Source organism: Vulpes vulpes, chromosome 9, assembly GCF_048418805.1.
Source record: "Vulpes vulpes isolate BD-2025 chromosome 9, VulVul3, whole genome shotgun sequence".
Lineage (NCBI taxonomy): Eukaryota > Metazoa > Chordata > Mammalia > Carnivora > Canidae > Vulpes > Vulpes vulpes.
This window is the reverse complement of record NC_132788.1, coordinates 62,085,489-62,104,662: the sequence shown is the minus strand read 5'-3', so window position 1 is coordinate 62,104,662 and position 19,174 is coordinate 62,085,489. Positions and strand designations below refer to the sequence as shown.

The 19,174-nt window shown below is 43.1% G+C and overlaps 1 protein-coding gene across 8 annotated transcripts in view; it reads right to left on the bottom strand.

Annotated features, from left to right (window-relative positions):
* The window catches only part of SRGAP3 (SLIT-ROBO Rho GTPase activating protein 3), a 316,267-nt gene that overhangs the window by 243,164 nt on the left and 53,929 nt on the right, over positions 1–19,174 (bottom strand). For 6 of the 8 annotated variants that reach the window (XR_011994562.1, XM_026016879.2, XM_026016883.2 and 3 more), the window contains exon 1: positions 10,243–11,073. Coding sequence is in view for 5 of the 8 variants with exons in the window: in XM_026016879.2 (XP_025872664.2) it covers positions 10,243–10,309 (67 nt within the window). In the remaining 3 variants the exon portion in view is untranslated. Of the gene's footprint in view, positions 1–10,242; positions 11,074–13,717; positions 13,844–19,174 lie in introns of those variants that run through there. The other 2 variants (XM_072722250.1, XM_072722251.1) reach the window with 1 other exon arrangement.

Below are 19,174 nucleotides of genomic sequence, written 5' to 3'. Positions count from 1 at the left end.
CTTATATTTATTTCTGCCACCCCCAGCAGAAGAGGGAGATGAGAAGTGGAAATCAAGTTACAGAAAAACACATTTCTCATACACTTGGATTTGTGGCTGAGATCTGTTCATTGAGGCGCACAGGCTATGGGCTTCAACAAGTTCCTCTGCACCACTGTCCCCTGGCATCGATTGTACAATCCCAGGGGCAGTGCTGAGGTCCACTCAAGGCACCTTGAACACTGCAGCTGAGAGCATCCCCTCACTGTCACACGCAGACGGCCACACGCCACGCATATTGATCAGGGCAAGCTGTCGCCAAATTACCATTTAAATCAATGGTTGAGCGCTCTGTAATTGGAGATGTCAAAACCCACATTTTCTAAGTGACCTCAAAACACCACATCAATATCACTTAGCTGAGCTAGATACACATTTGTTTTACTTCTTCCCCTCTTCAAACTGCCCTCTTAGAAAAGTATAAAAATTAGGGAACTGGTCAAGAAAAGAAAGAATCAGGATAATCCACAAATTGTGTAGTCTGATATTTTCCAAATGTAATCTCAGGAATAAAGTCTTATGAAATACTCCATGAAAAATGTCTACAAGATTGAACAAGTTTGAGAAAAGCCCATGGCCCCTTCTTGGCACTTCATACTTAACACATTCGAGGTTCCCAGAAGTCCTGCGGGAAACAAACCTATTTAACTTAGTTTATGTTAGAACTTCCAAGACTCATTTTCACCACAGAACTATTTTTCCCACCTAATGCCTCTTTACATCCAATTTTATGGGATACATTTCAGGGAACACTACTCCAAACATAAATTGGCCTAATGATTAAACAAATTAAGAAAACAGAGCCAAAAATCCCACTCCTGGCCAGCCAAGATATTTTATAAACATCAATAAGCATCAGGAATGAATCATTTACAAGTGAAATGAAGCCCAGGACACGACTTGCTGGGTCCTGTATTAGGCCAGAGGTTCTGAAACTCAGCATCTTGAGGAAGTCAACCCCTGTCCCCTCCCGGCAACAACAAGGAAAGGACCCAATTTCTGACCTAGCCTAATATCCCTTCCTATCCTTACCCTATTACATCCTTGCTTCATCCTGCTCTCCAAGGTACCACTCAGCTCTGCCTCCCAGGCAACCACCAGCACTTGAGCTTGTACCACCCACCAGAGCAATTCAACTCCATACATTTATTGATCACCAACTAGAGGCCAGGCACAAGCCTACAGCAATAGGCCTAGCAGAGAGAGCTTTCCCCCTCCTGGAACTATGGTCTACAAGTATCTACAAGCCAGAACCCTTCTCTGAACATCAGTTTCCACATCTGGGGTGGGTGGAGGGTGAAGAAATTGGAGACCTGGACTAGAAGACAACTCAGATTTCCGGTTCCATATTTCCAGGTTTGACAGAGGCAGATGTGATAGCCTCAGTCAAGTCTACAGGAATACTCCAGTGGGCACTTTGCCAAAGGTGACTCCATGGCGTGGGGGGGGGGGGGGGGGCGATATGCGTGTGAAGGGATCTGACACAGCCAGGTGGAGTCCAGTGAGCACTAGGAAAAGTTGGATTAGAAGAGGAGTTACAGGGATGCCTGGGTGGCTCAGCAGTTGAGTGTCTGCCTTCGGCTCAGGGCGGCTAGTCCCATATCAGTCCCAGAGGGAGTCTGCTTCTCCCTCTGCCTATGTCTTTGTCTCTCTTACTGTGTCTTTCATGAATAAATAAATAAAATCTTCAAAAAAACAAAAGGGGGGGGGGGGAGTTGCAGTTTTAGAAAGGGTAGGAAGTCAAAGATTAAGACCCATCCCAGACTGCCCAATAAAGGAACCCGTGTGTTTTAGAGCCACATTACCTTGGGATGGTTCCTGCCTACCCATACAGCTGAAGTCAGGAAGGCTCCACTTAAACCCTAGCTCTGCCACTGTTAGCTATGCAATGTCATAATTTATTTTACTTCTCTGAACATTAGAGCTTTTAATCTATAAAATGGGAATAATAATCACTACCTCAGAGAATTATTGAGATCACAAAATGAGATACTGTTATATATGACTGAGACCTGGAGCTAAATAAAAGTTAATTACCTCCCACTGCTAAATAAATTTATATAGCTTGAAGCATGACTTGTAATGGCCACTGATGAATAAGTGAATGAATGAATGAATGAAGGAAGGAAGGAAGGAATGAGAGAAGTTTCTAGAAAGGAAAGGTTGTCTCTAACAAACTCTGGAGGTTGACAACTACAAAAACAGCCAATACAGATCCACAGATCCACTGAGATCCCCAAAATGGAAAGAGTCTGGAATGCACGCTCTGCCATGACTGTGGCAAACATCACCTCATCAAACATCACCTTGGCTTTCAACACATCAGCCACCACCAAATCTCCACTATCAGGGACAAACAAGGAACTTCAGCAAACTTTGGAGAGTATTTCTTTTCTCAATAAAACCCCCACTTTCAATGAACAAAAAACACTCATAGGTTGAGTGTTTGTGTCTCCCCCTCCAAATTCATATGTTGAAGCCTTAATCCCCAATGTGATGGTATTTAGAGGTAGATGAGGCTTTGGGGAGATAAGTCGATTTAGTAGAAGGTCAAGAAGTTGGGGCCCTCGTGATGGGATTAGTGCCCTTATATGAAGAGGAAGACAGACAGCTCTCTCTCTCTCTACACACTGAGCAAAGGCCATGTGAACATACACTGACAGGGCAGCCACTTACAAAACCAGGAACCAAATCTGTTGGTACCTTAATCTTGGGCTTCCAGCCTCCAGAACTGTGAAAAATAAATGTCTATTGTTTAAGCCTCCTCTTTCATGGTATTTTGTTATAGCAGACTAAGACACATGTCAAAGCAAATAACTGTTAGCTAAAAGTCATAAAAGTAAAATTTCTTATTAGTAACTTAACAGTCACTCTCTCAACCTATCTTGTGCCAACCACATTGGAGAAACAAAATGACCATGAGCATTTCTGGCCTCAAGAGTTCATGGCCAAAGAATTGATCACAAGATTGTAATATAGGATAATAAGGCTCAGAATATGGGGAGGGGGAAGGCAGGTGTGAGGGAACCACTAAATCTGCCTAGGAGAGTTATTAGGAAGATATTGTAGGGGGGTGGGGGGTGGGGAGAAAAAAAATAAAAAAATAAAAAAAATAAAAAAAAAGGAAGATATTGTAGAAGCAGGTATTATTTGGGCAGGCATTGAAGGATAGTCAGCAATTGGCCAGACAAAGAAAGGTGAGAGGAGGGGGATATTTTAAACAAAACAAAGGCACAAATGGGGAAAGATTTGGAGGTGGGAAGAAGTATGGAGGATTCACAGACAAGGATTGGTTTCATGTGGTTGTTGGAGCACAGGCTTATTAGAGAGAAAACAGCTGAAGATAAAACAAGAAAACTGGCTGAGGCTCCATCACCAAGACCTTTTATGGCCTTCAACTTGTAGGCCAGAAGTTGCAAAGTGCTGGGCCATAAGCTAACACTGTCTTACTGATGGGTTTGTTCAGGTAGCATAGCGTTTCTTAAAAATTTGAGCTACGTTAAAAATCAAGAGATTTTCATCATGGCCTTGGACTTGGCAAAAGAGACCTAGATATGACATGAAAAGCATGAGAATAAATAGATAATCTAAACTTCATAAAAATTAAATACTTTCGTGCTTCAAAGGGCACCATCAAAAAAAGGAAAAGGATAACCCACAGAATGGGGGAAAATATTTGCAAATCATATATCTGCAAAGGGACGTGCATTTAAAATAAAGAACTATTATAGCTCCAAAAAGGAACCCTTGGGCACTGTTGATGGTAACGTAAATTGGTGCAGCCACTGTGGAATATATCATATTGGTTCCTCAAAAAATTAAAATAGAAACACTGGGGGATCCCTGGGTGGCTCAGCGGTTTGGCACCTGCCTTTGGCCCAGAGCATGATTCTGGAGACCGGGATCGGGTCCCACTTTGGGCTCCCTGCATGGAGCTTGCTTCTCCCTCTGCCTGTGTCTCTGCACCACCCCCCTCTCTCTCTGTCTCTATGAATAATAAATAAAATCTTTAAAATAGAAACACAGTATGACCCAGTAATTCCACTGCCGGGCATTTACCCAAAGAAAACAAAAACACAAATCTGATGAATAGATAGGTAGATAGATGAATGGATAAAGAAGATGTGATATATATATATGTATATATGATGTGATATATACATACATATATACACATACACACATATATACGATGGAATATTACTCAGCCATAAAAAAGAATAAGATCTTGCCATTTGTAACAACATGGACAGACCTAGAGGCTATTATGCTAAGTAAGTCAGAGAAAGACAAATACCATATGATCTAATTTATGTGTGGAATCTTAAAAACAAAACAAATGAGCAAACAAAAGTAGAAACAGACCCATTAAGTACAAAGAACAAACTGATGGTTGTCAGAGGGAGGGGGTGGAGAGATGAGGGAAATCAGTGAAGGGAAGTGGGAGATGCAGGCTTCCAGTTATGGAATTAATAAATCACAGAGATGAAAGGCACAGCATAGGGAATATAGTCCACAGTATTGTAATAGTGTATAGTGACCGACGGTAGCTACACCTGTGAGCTTAGCATAGTGTAACATATAGAGTTGTGGGATCACTATGTTGTACACATGAAACTAACATTGTGTGTCAACTATCCTCCCTTTTATTTTTTTTAAGATTTTGTTTATTTAAGGACACCTGGGTGGCTCAGCGGTTGAGCATCTGCCTTTGGCTCAGGGTGTGATCCTGGGGTCTGGGGATCGAGTCCCACATCGGGCTTCCTGCATGGAGCCTGCTTCTCCCTCTGCCTGTGTTTCTGCCTCTCTCTCTGTGTGTCTTTCATGAATGAATAAACAAAGTCTTAAAAAAAAAAAAGAAACATATTAAGATTTTGTTTATTTACTGAGAGAGAGAGCGCACACATGAGCAAGAGGAAGGGCAAAGGGAGAGGGAGAGAGAAAAACTTAAGCAGACTCTGCACTGAGCAGCACCAAGCCCCACTGAGCCCCATGCAGGGCTCCATCTCATGACCCTGAGATCATGACCTGAGTTGGACACTTAACTGACTGAACCACCCATGCACCCCATCCCTCAACTCAAAAAAGAACTCTTACAGCTCAAAAATTAAAAAGATAACCCACTTTTTAAAATATTTTTAATTTCTAAATTTTAAAAATTTTAAATAAAAAATTTAAAGATTTTTTTAATTTAAATAAAAATCAAAACATTTTGTTTTGTAAAATTTTAAAATTTTTTAAAAATTTAAATAAAAATCAGAACATTTTGTTTTAAAATTCAGATGCCCTTGAAACACTGAAAGAACTGATAACTCTGGGTTTACATCCTGCCTGGCAGCAAGGATGAGCTGAGCAGCAGCTGACTCCTCTAGGTGAGTTCACTAATCAGCCACAGTCCCCACTACTCATTCAACGGCATCATCTCTTTAAGACTAAACTCATTCTGGTGCTCAGTTGAAAGTTTTTGTGTTCTGAGGTTTTTTTAATTTCCTTCAATGATTTTATCACTGTATTTCAAGAAAACTCTTAGAAAGCCAAGAATGTATCATATATTCTGTATCACTCATAACACCCAGCACAAGACCAAGAACAAAGTAGATAATCAATGTTTAGTGAATGAATATATAAATGAATGAGTAAATAAGTACTTCTCTGTGATCTTCTTCAAAATCTGCTCTTCTTCCCCCAAACTCTGGACTTTTGCTATTAAAAAGATGGCCTAAAATGACTACGGATGTATAATTAAAAAACAAAACACCAAAGTCAGTCATTGTGTTTCTATTTCAATGTTCTATTAGGTTGCAATGGAAATGGGAACTCTGAATGAAAGAACAGATCATTATATAAGTCTGACAGCAAGGTGAATTAGAGGTCAGGATACTGAGAACTCTGGCAAATAAGATTATCAAACACTATCAGCAATCTTTGAGGGAATTGTGAAAAATAGGATAGATGCCAAAACTCTAGAGATGGGCAAATTTTATTGCGATTTTCAAAAGGGGAAAGAAGTTATAATGTGCCATTTCCAGACTAGAGAATGTGATGTCACTCTCAAAGTTCTTGAACAAATTCATAAAGAGACACTTGTAGGCACCTTAGACAGGAGAGAGAGTCCATTCGGAGCCAGGACAGGGTCACCAAAACAAGTCCTACTAAATTCATATCATTTTCTTCTCTCTGACAAAACTCTTACCCTAGTGGATTAGAAAAATATGACAGGTATAATAAATATGGTACAATGAGAAGGTGGGCAGTGAAAGGGCTAATTCAACCCTTGGGCTATATTAAGAAGCATTAAACATTCAGCATAAAAGAGGTGATAATTATTTTCTTTCTGGACCACATCCAGAGACCTTTATATAAAATTTAGTGCCACTCTTGAAGAAGATCTTTGATAGTATGATCTTTTGAAGGTCTATTTGGCAAAATATCTTTTTTAAAGATTTTATTTATCTTTAAATAAATAAAAGAGAGGCAGAGACATAGGCAGGGGGAGAAGCAGGCTCCCTGCAGGGAGCCCAATGCAGGACTTGATCCCAGGACCCCCGGATCACAATCTGAGCCAAAGGCAGACACTCAATCACTGAGCCACCCAGGTGCCCCCTAAGATTTTATTTTTAAGCAATCTTCATACCCAGTGTGGGGCTCGAATTTACAACCCTGAGATCAAGGGTCACAAAACTTTTTAAATTTTTGTAAGTAATATCTATACTGAACATGGGGCTTGATTGAACTCATGACCCCACAAGATCAAGAGTCTCAGGTTCTACTAATGGACCCCGCCAGTGTACCCTGGCAAAATATCGTTAATAGCATAAAGTTCTCATCTAGATCTCTGGCATCTGCTGAGAAATTGAAAGATCTAGTTAAGTCTACATTCCTAAATGGCAACAATAGGCTGAATACAAGTAGTAACTTTCCATATGGACGGGACACATGATCTCAAGCCTACCATAATCACCACCACCCTTTCTTCTATTGCCCTCAATGAGGTGGTGGACCAACTATCGCAAGTCATCTTACTTGGCCAGCTTCACTCTTATTCTATCTGCCAAGCACCCAAAGGCACTGGAGTTTACAACCCAGCACACAGTAAATCCAAAGGAGAGCAAAGATGATTAAGCAGCAGATAAGCATCTTGCATGAGCAAATGAGGATAATCATAGTCCAGGGGCTATGATCAGAATCTCCAAACATCCAATGGGCAGTCATGGGGAAGAAGTATCTGTCTTGTGCTATGAAATCCCAAGGGGAGGATACTATAGAATAAATAGGTGGACATACAAACCACTTAAAACAGCCAGAGCTATCCATAGGTAGACTATGTAGGCGTGGGAAGTGATGCGCTCCCCATCACTGGAAATGTACAAGCACATGATATACTACTATGTTGCAAATACATAATCCAAGGGATTCAGGTATTTGATGAGGCAAGAGAAGGCATGGATCTGAAATTTTTTACAATAGGAAAAAAAAAAAAAAAACAGTTTTAAAACCTTCTCCTTAGGTCAATAAATTCTTGAAAAAGAGATAAAAGAGAATAATAAGTCAACAAAGAACTCAGTACCATTTTTAAAAACCAAAAACTTCGCCTCCCTCAATTCACAGAGGACAAAATCTAAGTAAGTGAAGTGTTTGCACCAAACTGGCGAAATGATATCCAGGGAGAAAGGAAACTGGCATCAGGCGTTATTTTTGGTGATTGGTCAAATGCTCTTCAGAGGCAAAGCAACAAAGGCAAGGAATAAAAGTAAGAGAGTAAACAATGGAGCCCCATCAAGAGGCAGCCAGTCCCCACCACAAAACCGCCATCTGCTACTGACATCAATCCTTCAAGGGGCAGCTTCAGGCAGACGATGTCTTGGGAAACAAGATCTGCTGCCTTCACGTTTCCAGCCTTGTGACCTTGGGCAAGTCATTCCAACCCATCAGGCCTCCGTTTCCTCATGTCTATATATCAGAGCTCATACGAGCCCTTTCCATACATTGTGCAGGCTGAGAGTAGTGCTGTTTGGGAGTGAGCCAAAGAAAGTGTAGAGCCCTGTATGTACATCAGTAATTAGGAGGATAATAAACAGAATTTTGAAAGATTCCAGACGGTTTTGGGCACAGCAACAATCCTGACCTAAGGCTTGTGGGTATCAGTTCTAAAGGAATAAAATTCAACAGCTTTAACCACAATGTAGAAACCTTTAGCGTCTGGAAGAGACAAGATCATCTGGACAAATTTCCTGCTGACATGCGTTACCTTGGACTTGCTGAGTAGTTGTTAAAATAAAAGTGAAAGGCAAAAAAGTATTAAAAAAAAAAAAAAAAAAAAAGAACCAGCCAGAGGAATAAATGCTTAATTGATCCCCAAGCAAAGTTCACACAGGCCCAGTGGTAGTCGTAATCCAAAAATCCAAAATACAAACGTTATTTTCTACCACGACAATGCTAATGAAAACCCCCAAAATGTCCAAGACTGAACATCCCCTTCTCTGTTGTGGCATTTTTGGGGGAACCTCAGTTAAAAAGAACAATAATAATCAGCTAACATTCATCTTACAAAATACAAACTCGCTAAAAAGTGTGTATGCAAAAGACTGAACCTGGGCTTTTGTATCGGAGCAGTCGGGTGAATTCAAATCTCTAACCACTAAAGGGCTTGCTCCTAAATTCTCAGCAAGGCTGAAACATCGTCTAAGTCACTGTTTTCCATACTGAACTGAACACTGGAGAAGGGTTTTCTGCTTATTTTGCCCTAGGGTTTACCCAGAGGTGATTAGCATGCCGGGTCTGACCAGAACTAAAAGGCAAAAGACGTTTGGCGAGACTGGAAAAAAAACAAAGCCCTCCCCTGATGGCTGCTCCCCTCCCAAAGGTTCCCAAGCATCTGAAGCGTGTGCAGCAGCTGTGGATGCCGGCCTCCCGCTGCTCCTGGGGAGGCGACCCGACTTCCTGGGTCACCGAGTCCGGAGCTGCAGCAGCACCGAAAAGCAGGTGTGGCAGTCTCAGGTCCCCCAGGGGCCCCAAATGACCAACTTGCTCAAATAGTCCACCCAGAGCCTCAAGGGCAGGCATCAACATGCCCTGAAGACATCTTCGGTCTTCAGCCTCTCCATGGAAGACCACAACACACCCTGTGTCGCAGCAAGGAGATCCACAACCAGAAAGAGACCAGACACTGAGAGGCGCAGGCCCAGGCTTCCCTCGGGGTACATCCTCAGGGAAAGCGGTGAGCATGGTTGCTTTTAGGTTTTCCTTGCCAAAGCTGAGCCTAAAACTCAGGAAGGTGGGAGAACCCCAGTCTGGCGTGAATGAGGATTCCGCCTGCATTTATCTGATTGTGTCTGGTTTCTTATCTTGCCTTGCTAGTGAGGGTTTGGGGAGCAGCTTCTAAGAGGAGCGTGCACCCCGTGGCAGCAGAGCTGGAACGAGCAGCCAGAGGTCATCTCACCCTGCTGGCAGGCTTCCTCAGGCACTACGGCAGCCAGGCAGCTCCTACCAGCCGAACCGGCACACTAAGCTGTTGGCTTTGAATGAGGGCTGCTGACCCCACACGCTCACCAGCGGACGGCCGGTGATTGGGGCTGCACACTGTGAGAGAATACATTTCCTTCACCGAGCTCCCTCTTTATGCCTAAATGCCTGCATTACTTCGGATCGATATGCCCTGTAACAGTTAATCCATGGCAACCCAGGCCAGCAGAGAAACACTGACAAAGAATTGTAGCCCAGGGATGCCGCTTCCCTGTGCACATGTATGTGGCTTCCAGCCCAGAGAAAGAGGCAAGGGAAAGCAATGACAAAAACCAAAAAGAAGAAAGAAAAATAAATGCAGATCGTAAAAAACCCATATTCGGGGGCTTTCAGCATGGAAGGGGGGAGGAGGCAGTGACTGTCAAAATGGCCTTAGAGTGACATGTCACCGCCAAGATGATGGAGTATCCGCGACACTCCTAAAGCCGGGCGTAGGATCCTCCTCACACACCTGCAATGCAGTGATTGCTGCCCATTCTATAATCCATACCGCCAGCGCCAGCGCTCTCTGCAGTTGAAACCAGTCTGGACTTGTGCGGCTGCCACTGTTTCTACTCACAATAAGATTATTGATGCATAACAACATTTCGTGATGGCAGGGAGGAAAAGGGGTAAAAGAAAGCCAAAGCAAGAGAAAAAGGAAAGGGGAGGGGAAGCATGACTCCCCAGCCCTCTTCTCACCTTTTATTTGGGCTTCATATTCGGCAATGATCTCTTTGTCTTTCTTGAACTTAGTTTGAGATGACATCTTCCAACGTGGCCAAAGGCACTGACAGGCTTTTGATTTATTTCTCTTTTTCTTCCCGAGTCCTCTCTCAAGCCCTGGTAATCACACGGCTCTAGTCGATTTCACAGGTTTAGGGGCTAATCTCTTTTACAAGGCTGCAGAACCAGGGGGGGAAAAATCCCTCTCGTTCCGGGAGGAAAATTCTCTTTACTCTCCGGGGATGGGGGGGGGGTAAAAAAATGTCTCTAGGAGCTTGGTCTGGTCAGCTCCTCTTGCAAAAGAAGAACTCCCACCCTAGGAACACAGTAACCTGTCCCAGATTTTCAAGATGTTTCTTCCGCAGAAATAATAACCAAGAGCAACCACACACACATGCACACAAACACACTCACGCGTGCACTCTTACACTCATCCGGACACACACACACAGTCGTGATCTACACGCACACATACACACACATTCACTCACCCACACCCGCTCACCCACCCACCCACACACACACACACACACATCCACGAGAGGCGCGGCGCCTCCTTGGTCGCGGTCGCGCAGTCAGTCCCCGGCTGGCTCTCAAAAGCTCTGCTAAGGAGATGGTCAGGTTGCCAAAGGGCCAGTCATCTCGCATCCTCCCTCCCTTCGGCGCCTCGGGTCTGATGTACAGTGAGGATCAAAGCCAGGAGAGCGAGATGGAAGTTCTCCTGCTGCAAGGTTTAAGCTTCGGGTGAACCAGGGCTGGACTGCTCGCCCTGCAGGGCTGGCTGAGCGCTCCCCCACCCACCTCGTCACCAAGCTCCACCTCCCGGATTTTATAACAACTGACACATTGTAGCCTACAGGAGAAGAGAACTCACTGCAAGCAAAAAGGGGAAGAAATGCTCACAAAAGGGGAAGCAGCAGGAAAAAGAATCGGGTGGGAAAGGCCTGGGAGGCCCCTGCAAACTCCATTAACAGTCGGGTTAGGAATTTTTCTTCCAAAAACTCCAAAAGGTTCACCTTTTCTTTGTACCTTGCAATTTAATTTAATTTCTCAAAGTAATGGCTATGTGACAGTTTGTTACTCTATAGGGATTGTCTAACAGAGGAGAGAGGCTGACCCATGTAGGCAAGCTCATTAATATTTGTTGAGCAATTGCGGGCTGGCAGGGACAATGCCAGGCATTTCAGACATGCAGCTTTGCAAAGCTGTTGAAAGCAGGCATGCTGGAAACACCCAGCTGCCTCAGTGTCTCTTGGAGGTTTAGGCAAATCAGTAACTCACTGAGTCTCAGTTTCCTCACCAGTAAAACAGGCTCTCTTTAAGGGCTTTTTAATTCATTCTTTCAACAAATATTTATGGAAAGCTTACTATATATAGGTCAGGCATTGTTCTGGATACAAGGATACAGCAATGATCAAAATAAGCACACACATTTAAAAATAAAAAATCCCTGTCCTCCTGGAGCTCCGAGGTCTCCACATTACACAACTCTGAGAAATCCCCACCAATCATGTTCATATTCTCGGTAAAGGCAGAACTCAGAATGCACAGTGAATGGTACCTCCTGTAGTTAGGCAAAGCAAGAGGCCCTAGAAGAGGAAGATGAAAACTAAACAAAATGAGTAAATGATACAATATGGTAGAAGAAGATAAGCGTTATGGGGAAGAAAATATTGCTGGGTAAGCAACTTAAAGAAGAGAGAGCTCTTAGGAGGCTCAAATAAGAATGTGAAGCTAAGCTTAGCATGGTGCCAGGCACATAATAAGCACTCCATAAATGGTAGCAATTATTATTACCCCATGATAGCCTCCAAAAAAAACTAACAATGTAGTAGAAGCATCCATCTTTCACAGATGAAGGAAGAGAGGCATAGATGGGACGTGACTTAGCCAAAGTCACTAGCATTCAAACATAGGCTCTCTGAGACCAGATTGTGATGATGCAAATGCTTGAGTATTCCTGCATTCTACTAAAGAGATTCAACCCATTTCACATGCACTTCAGTAGAATAAGATTTTTTCTACTAAAAAAAAAAATGAAATCAAGCACTATAGGGTTGCTGAGCACAGGAATTACACATATTAAGGTTATTAATATGTTTATCCCCTCAGTTTTATATTTTCACAAATTTCTCAGTCTCACATTTGCCTATTTCTGAGTGTATAATAAATGATTGGATTTGGGTTCAGAAATCAGTCCATCTCCATCCACTGAGGCTTCCCAGAAAGGGTGGCAGTTGGGTCTCCTCAGACAGGCCTGGGGCCAGGGGGTAGGGAGGAGACAGGATATTCTTATAGAGCAAACAGTAGGAGTTAAGCCTGCTGATGGGAAGGCATAGGATCTGCTGAGAGAAAGCATAGGGAGAAGTTGGGGAGGTGAATCACAAGGCTTACTACAACTTCATATCCAGAGATGGAAAGTCACAGAGTTGCTAGTACTGTCCCACAACCAGCGACATCACCCTCTTGCCTTACCTTTCTCAGGGGCATGCTCAGTCCCTCTAAGATTCCCCTTGGAGCCATTTTAAAACAACAAAAGCCATACACGTTACCTGAGAAAAATGTGCTCAGAGATTAGTATCCTTGCCTCAAGCATAGACTCTCAAAGGCAAAAAGAGTTAAGTACCACAATCTTGGTACATGACAGACTAGATTCCCTGCCTGGGTCTGCTATTGGAGTTCTGAGAAATGGCACAAGTGACCTGACCTCCTTGCTTTAACCCACTGAAGGCCAGAACCAGTACGTGTCAGCTATTCTCATCGTTATTAAAATTTCAAATATTTCCCGGAGATTCATGTGTTAGGGCATTGAGCCACAGAAATAACATAAAAGACTATATGAAACTGAAGTGAAGGGCTCTTAGGTGGCTCAGTCGGTTAAACATCTGCCTTGAGCTCAGGTCATGATTCCAGGGTCCTGGGATTGAACCTCACATTGGGGTCTCTGTTTGGTAGGGAATCTGCTTCTCCCTCTACCCCTCCCCTCCTGCGAGAGATCTCTTTCATGCTCTGTCTCACTCTCTCAGATAAATAAATAAAATCTTTTTTAAAAAAGAAAAGAAAAGAATCAAGTGAAGTATGGTATGGAGTTATGTGCTGAGCAGCAAAAGAAGCTGGATTTTGGTGTAAGACTGATGGTGATTAAAATTCCAGTTCTAGGGCAGCCTGGGTGGCTCAGCAGTTTAGCGCCACCTTCAGCCCAGGGCATGATCCTGGAGACCCGGGATGGAGTCCCATGTCCAGTTCCCTGCATGGAGCCTGCTTCTCCCTCTGCCTGTGTCTCTGCCTCTCTTTCTCTCTGTGTGTTTCATGAATAAATAAATAAAATCTTTTTTAAAAAAATTCCAGTTCTACCACTTATCACCTTTTGGGGGGGCCCTAACTCATTTCTGTGCTTCACTGAGCCTCAATCCAGTTTCCTCATCTGTAAAATGGTGGTGATGTTACTCACAGCACAGAATCCAGGTGATCATGAACTTAGAGTGCCTGGCACATAGCAGAGGTCCCACAGATGTAACTTCTTTCTTAGGGCTTAACCATGCTGGGCCTAGGATCAGAGTTGGAGCTCCACTGATCCCTGGGTCAAAAGCAGAAAGAGAGGAGAAAGAAGAAAAGGGTTATATCCCCTGCAAATACATCACTACAGAGAGTGAACCCACATCATCCAGAATCTTCCTTTCCCAAGAGGAGGTAGTACAACCTGGACAGGAACCTTAGTAGGATGCCCTCAACTTTTTTCCTCCAATACTCTCCACAGCTCACCTACTTTCCAGCTGCTCTTCTGCAACACTCTCCTCTACATTGCCACTTCTTTGTTATAGGAGAACCAACTCCCATTCCTGATGATTACCCTTTACAAGGTAGTAACAGAACAAGATTTCTCCAAAAATAAATGTGCTATGTAACTGGGAAGGGGCTCTACTATGTCATTTGATCTGTGCCACCCCCAACAATGGGAATACCCCCTGGAAGGGTATATTCCATTTATCTCAGGCTCATTTCCTAAGTTCTTTTAGCTATTCTTGAGTTATACTAATAGCTAGTATTTATCAAGCCCTCATTCCATCCAGGCAGTGGGCCAAGTACTTTACATAGATTTTATCATTGATTTCTTTCTACAATCCAATGGGTCAGTTCTATAATCATCCTTGTTTTACAGATGGGAAAAACAGAGGCACAAGAGCAATGAAACAATTTTCAATATCACACAACTAGCTACTAACTGAATCATATTCTTTTTTTTTTTTCTGAATCATGTTCAAACCCAGGTCTGATCAATATGGGAGCCCAAGGACTTAACTAACTACCACACAATTCTATACCAGAACAGTCATTGTAGGAATAACTGTCAGAAGAAGAGGAATTTAGGTTTAAAACTTAAGGAGGGGATCCCTGGGTGGCTCAGCGGTTTAGCGCCTGCCTTTGGCCCAGAGCGCGATTCTGGAGTCCCGGGATCGAGTCCCGCATTGGGCTCCCAGCATGGAGCCTGCTTCTCCCTCCTCCTGTGTCTCTGCCTCTCTCTCTATCATAAATAAATAAATAAATCTTAAAAAAAAAAAAAAAACTTAAGGAAAACTGGGACACCTAGGTGGCTCAGTGGTTGAGCCTTTGCCGTCATCAGCTCAGGGAGTGATCCCAGATTCCCCGGATGGAGTCCCACATTGGGCTCCTTGCATGGAGCCTGCTTCTTCTCCCTCTGCCTATGTCTCTGCCTCTCTCTCTGTGGGTCTCTCATGAATAAACAAATAAAATCTTAAAAAAAAAATTAAGGAAAACATGTCAAAATGGCTACTGATGAGGCTCAAATTACAATTACAGCTGAATAACACAAAACTCACTGAACTGGTTTCTTTTCCTGGTTAGGGGGGAAAGAAAAAAAGACTCTACTTGGAGGAAGAGTGACCAGAAAAGTTTTGGGTTTAAGGCAATTGCGGGGGGGGGGGGTGTCAAATATGAAACCCTCCCAAGATAACTAGTAAGAGTTGACACTTTCTGTGACATTCTCCAATGCTATCAACTACTGCATCCTTAGCTGGCTCAGTGAATAATTCTTGCCTTCAATCCCTGCTCTGCAAAATGAAAACAACCACAGAACTCAGCTAGTTAGTGCCAGGACTGCATACAATTAATAGTGGCAATGACAGCATGCCATGCATGTATATGCTGGTTTATATTTTATAAAGCCCTTTCATATCATTCATCTTATTTGGGCCCCACAATAACCCTAGGGGAGAGTGCAAGTGGCCTGTTTTTAATCCCCATTTGAGGAAATGAGTGTATAAGTGGCAGCTTTGATGGAAGAATTATTTTACAACCTCAAGTATAAGGATGGCTTTCCCGTGTCACAAAACCTCTAAGCCATAAAAGCCTGACAGTCAACTACATAACAATTTTTTCAAAATTCTGCCTGGCCAAAACCACCATAAGCAAAGTGAAAGACAAACCGTAAATTGAAGAACAATACTCGCAACACCAATGATAGGCCAAGGACTAATTTCCCTAATATACAAAAACATACAATTCCAATAAATACTTGCATGTGAATGCTCACAGCTACACTGTTCACGAGAGCCAAAAGGTGGAAACAATCCAAATGGCCATCAACAGGTAAATGGAAAAATGAAACATGGTCTATTCATACAACAGAATATTATTCAGTCATAAAAAGAAATGAAGTACTGATACATGCTACAATATGAATGAATCTTGAAAACATTATGCTGAGTGCAAGAAGCCAGACACAAAAGGTCACATATTGTACAAGTCCATTTATATGAAATATCCAGACTAGATAAACCCACAGAGATGGAAAGCAGATGAGTGGCTCCCAGGGGCTGGCAGTTGGGGCATAGAGAGTGACTGCTTAATGGATACAGGGTCTCTTTGGAGGGTATGGAGATGTTTTGGAACTAGAAAGAGGTGATGATTCTACAATCCTATGAATGCCACTGAATACACTTAATTTTATTTATTCATTCATGAGAGACACAGAGAGATAGAGAGGCAGAGACGCAGATTGAGGGAGAAGCAAGCTTCCTGCAAGGAGCCCGCTGTGGGACTCGATCCCAGATCCCAGGATCACGACCTGAGCCAAAGGCAGACACTCAACTGCTGAGCCACCCAGGCATCCCTGAATTGTACACTTTACAATACATAACAGTGATTGTGTTATGGGCATTTCACTGCAATAAAAAGTGAATGCTTAAAGAAAAGTTCCTTCAAATCTATGAGAAAAACACCAACATCCAGTGAAGAAATAAGTAAAGGATATAAATAACACTTCACAGAAAGGGAAAAACCTATTGATTGTTTTTCATTCATAATGTTGGTCATTCACAATGAACATAAATCAGGTATGGCTAGATCCAGGGGGCCCTAACAATGTTAACAGAACACTGTATGTCTTTCTCTAACTCTCCATTCTGCTTTCCTGCAGGGTAGCAGGCTCTCCAAGTAAGATGACAAAGGTGGCCCCAACAGCTCCAGGCTCACATTCCCCCAGCTTGGCAATTCCAGCATGGAAGGCAAAGTCCTTCCCAAGAGTTCTAGCAAAAGTCCCAGGAATAGCCAACTGGCCCTGGGTGGGATGCATGGGTATCCAAGAACCAATCACTGTGGCCAGAGGGGTAGAATGTTCTGCTTGGCCAAGCCTGGATCGTGGGCTTGTCCCTGGAACTGTGGGATGGCATCAGTCCCAATCCACATGGCCCAATAGATTCCCTAAGAAGGACCAAGGTGCTATTCCAGAAGAAGGAGGAATGGATTCTAGATGAACAAAATCAATATGTGTCTGCTATGGAAAGGATGTAGGGGGAAAAAAGGAAGGGGAATTCACAGAAGAGATCCATGTTAAATGTAATCACCCTGGCCATTCTCCCCATTCCTAACTCACTCACTCACTCACTCCTCCCCAGAGGAGAAACAGGGACTTAGCCGATTGGTGAACTTGAAAGGAGGGACTGAATTTGCCCCTTCATCTTCTCTTTTTGGAAGTCCCTGCTTACAGGAAGGATACATTCTGCTATGCTCTTTTGACTTGCAGTAAGAGGAGCAGGGCAAGCTCTGCCCTGTCCCCCTGTGGAGGATACCTGTGGTGGCCACAACTAGCTGGGAGAGTCTAATTCAGATATAGAGAGTTAACTCCCCTCTTTGGATATTCGTCTAAACCATGTTATCCAATCTAGTTTTATCACAAATAAAGCTTATGTTGTTGTTTGGTTGGTTTTTTTTTTTAAGATTTTATTTATTTATTCATGAGAGAGACAAAAAGGCAGAGACACAGGCAGAGGGAGAAGCAGGCTCCTCACAGGGAGCCCAATGCAAGACTTCATCCCAGGACTCCTGGATCATAACCTGAGCAGAAAGCAGACGCTCAACCACTGAGCCACCCAGGCATCCCAAAGCTTATGTTTTAAGAAGCAGAATAATAATAAGTTTTTGGAGCTGGGCTGAAGCCTGGCCTTGCCACCTACTAGCTGTGTGACCTTGGGCAAATTGCTGGCTGGCACCTAGTAAGTGCCTCACATGTGTTTGTTAAATAAATACAGACTCTCCATCTGTTTGCTTTATCTACTTCTTAGTTGGTTCAAAACTTGAAAGGGGTAGAAAAGGGTATGATATGGGGAGTCTGGATGGCTCAGTTATTTAAGTGTCCATCTCTTGATTTCAGCTCAGGTCATGATCTCAGGGTTGTGAGATTGATCCTCATGTCAGGCTTAGCACTCAGTGTGGAGTTCACTTGAGATTTAGTCTCTCCTGACTCCTAACAAGGGGTAGTGGAAGGAGAGGTGGGTGGGGGGATGGGTTACTGGATGATGGGCACTGAGGAGGGCATTTGATGGGATGAGTACTGGGTGTTACACTATATGTTGACAAATCAAACTCCAATAAAAAAAAATACAAAAAAAAAAAGAGATTTAGTCTCTCTCTCTCTCCCTCTGCCCTTCCCCTCCGTCTCACTAAATAAATAAAATCTTAAAAAAAAAAAAAGGGATGTGTGTATGTATGATATATTGACCCCATGAAAGTCTAACACCAAAGAATCTGTACCTTCTTAAGTTTTTAAATTCTAAAGTATGAGGTCACTCAGCAACGCGGTCATGGGTGCTTTGTCATGGGGCCAAGAGTCTTAGTCTCTTCAAGCTGCTATAACAAAATGCCACAGCCTGTGTGGTTTATAAACAACAAACATTTATTTCTCACGGTTCTGGAGGCTGGAAGTTCAAGATAAGCATGCCAGTGTAGTTGGGTAAGGGTCTTCTTCTGGGTCACACACTTCTCATTGTATCCTCACAAGGCAGAAGAAATTAGGGAGCTCTCTCAGGTTTTTCTCTTTTCTTTTAAAATGTATTTATTTTAGAAAGAGAGAGATTGAGAGTGGAGCAAGGGAGAGGCAGAGGGAAAGAAGCTCAAGTAGACTCCCTACCAAGCAGGGAGCCTGGTGTGGGGCTCAACTTCATGACTCTGAGGTCATGACCTGAGCCAAAATCAAGAGTCAGACACTCAGTGGACTAAGCCACCCAGGCAGCCCATCATCTCTCTTTTATAAGGGCACTCATTCTACTCATAAAGCCTCCACCCTCATGACCTAATCATTTCCTAAAGGCTCCACCTCCTAACAGTATTACACGGAGTGTTAGAATTCCAACATGTATATTTTGGGGGAACACAAACATTCAGACCACAGCACCAAGCTATAATGATTCAGGCCACATCTTAGAGACCGATAGATGCCTGCCCAAGTTACAAGTCCTCAAGATCAGAGAGAAGGCAAAGATGTAATACAGGAGACCATGAAACAAGAGCATGGGGGAAAAATTCCAGGATCAGGACAAAGGACCAACTTGAGACTCTTAAAGTCTTAACTGCCTCATCTCTGCCATGAGAGAATAATATGACTTCTTAGGGT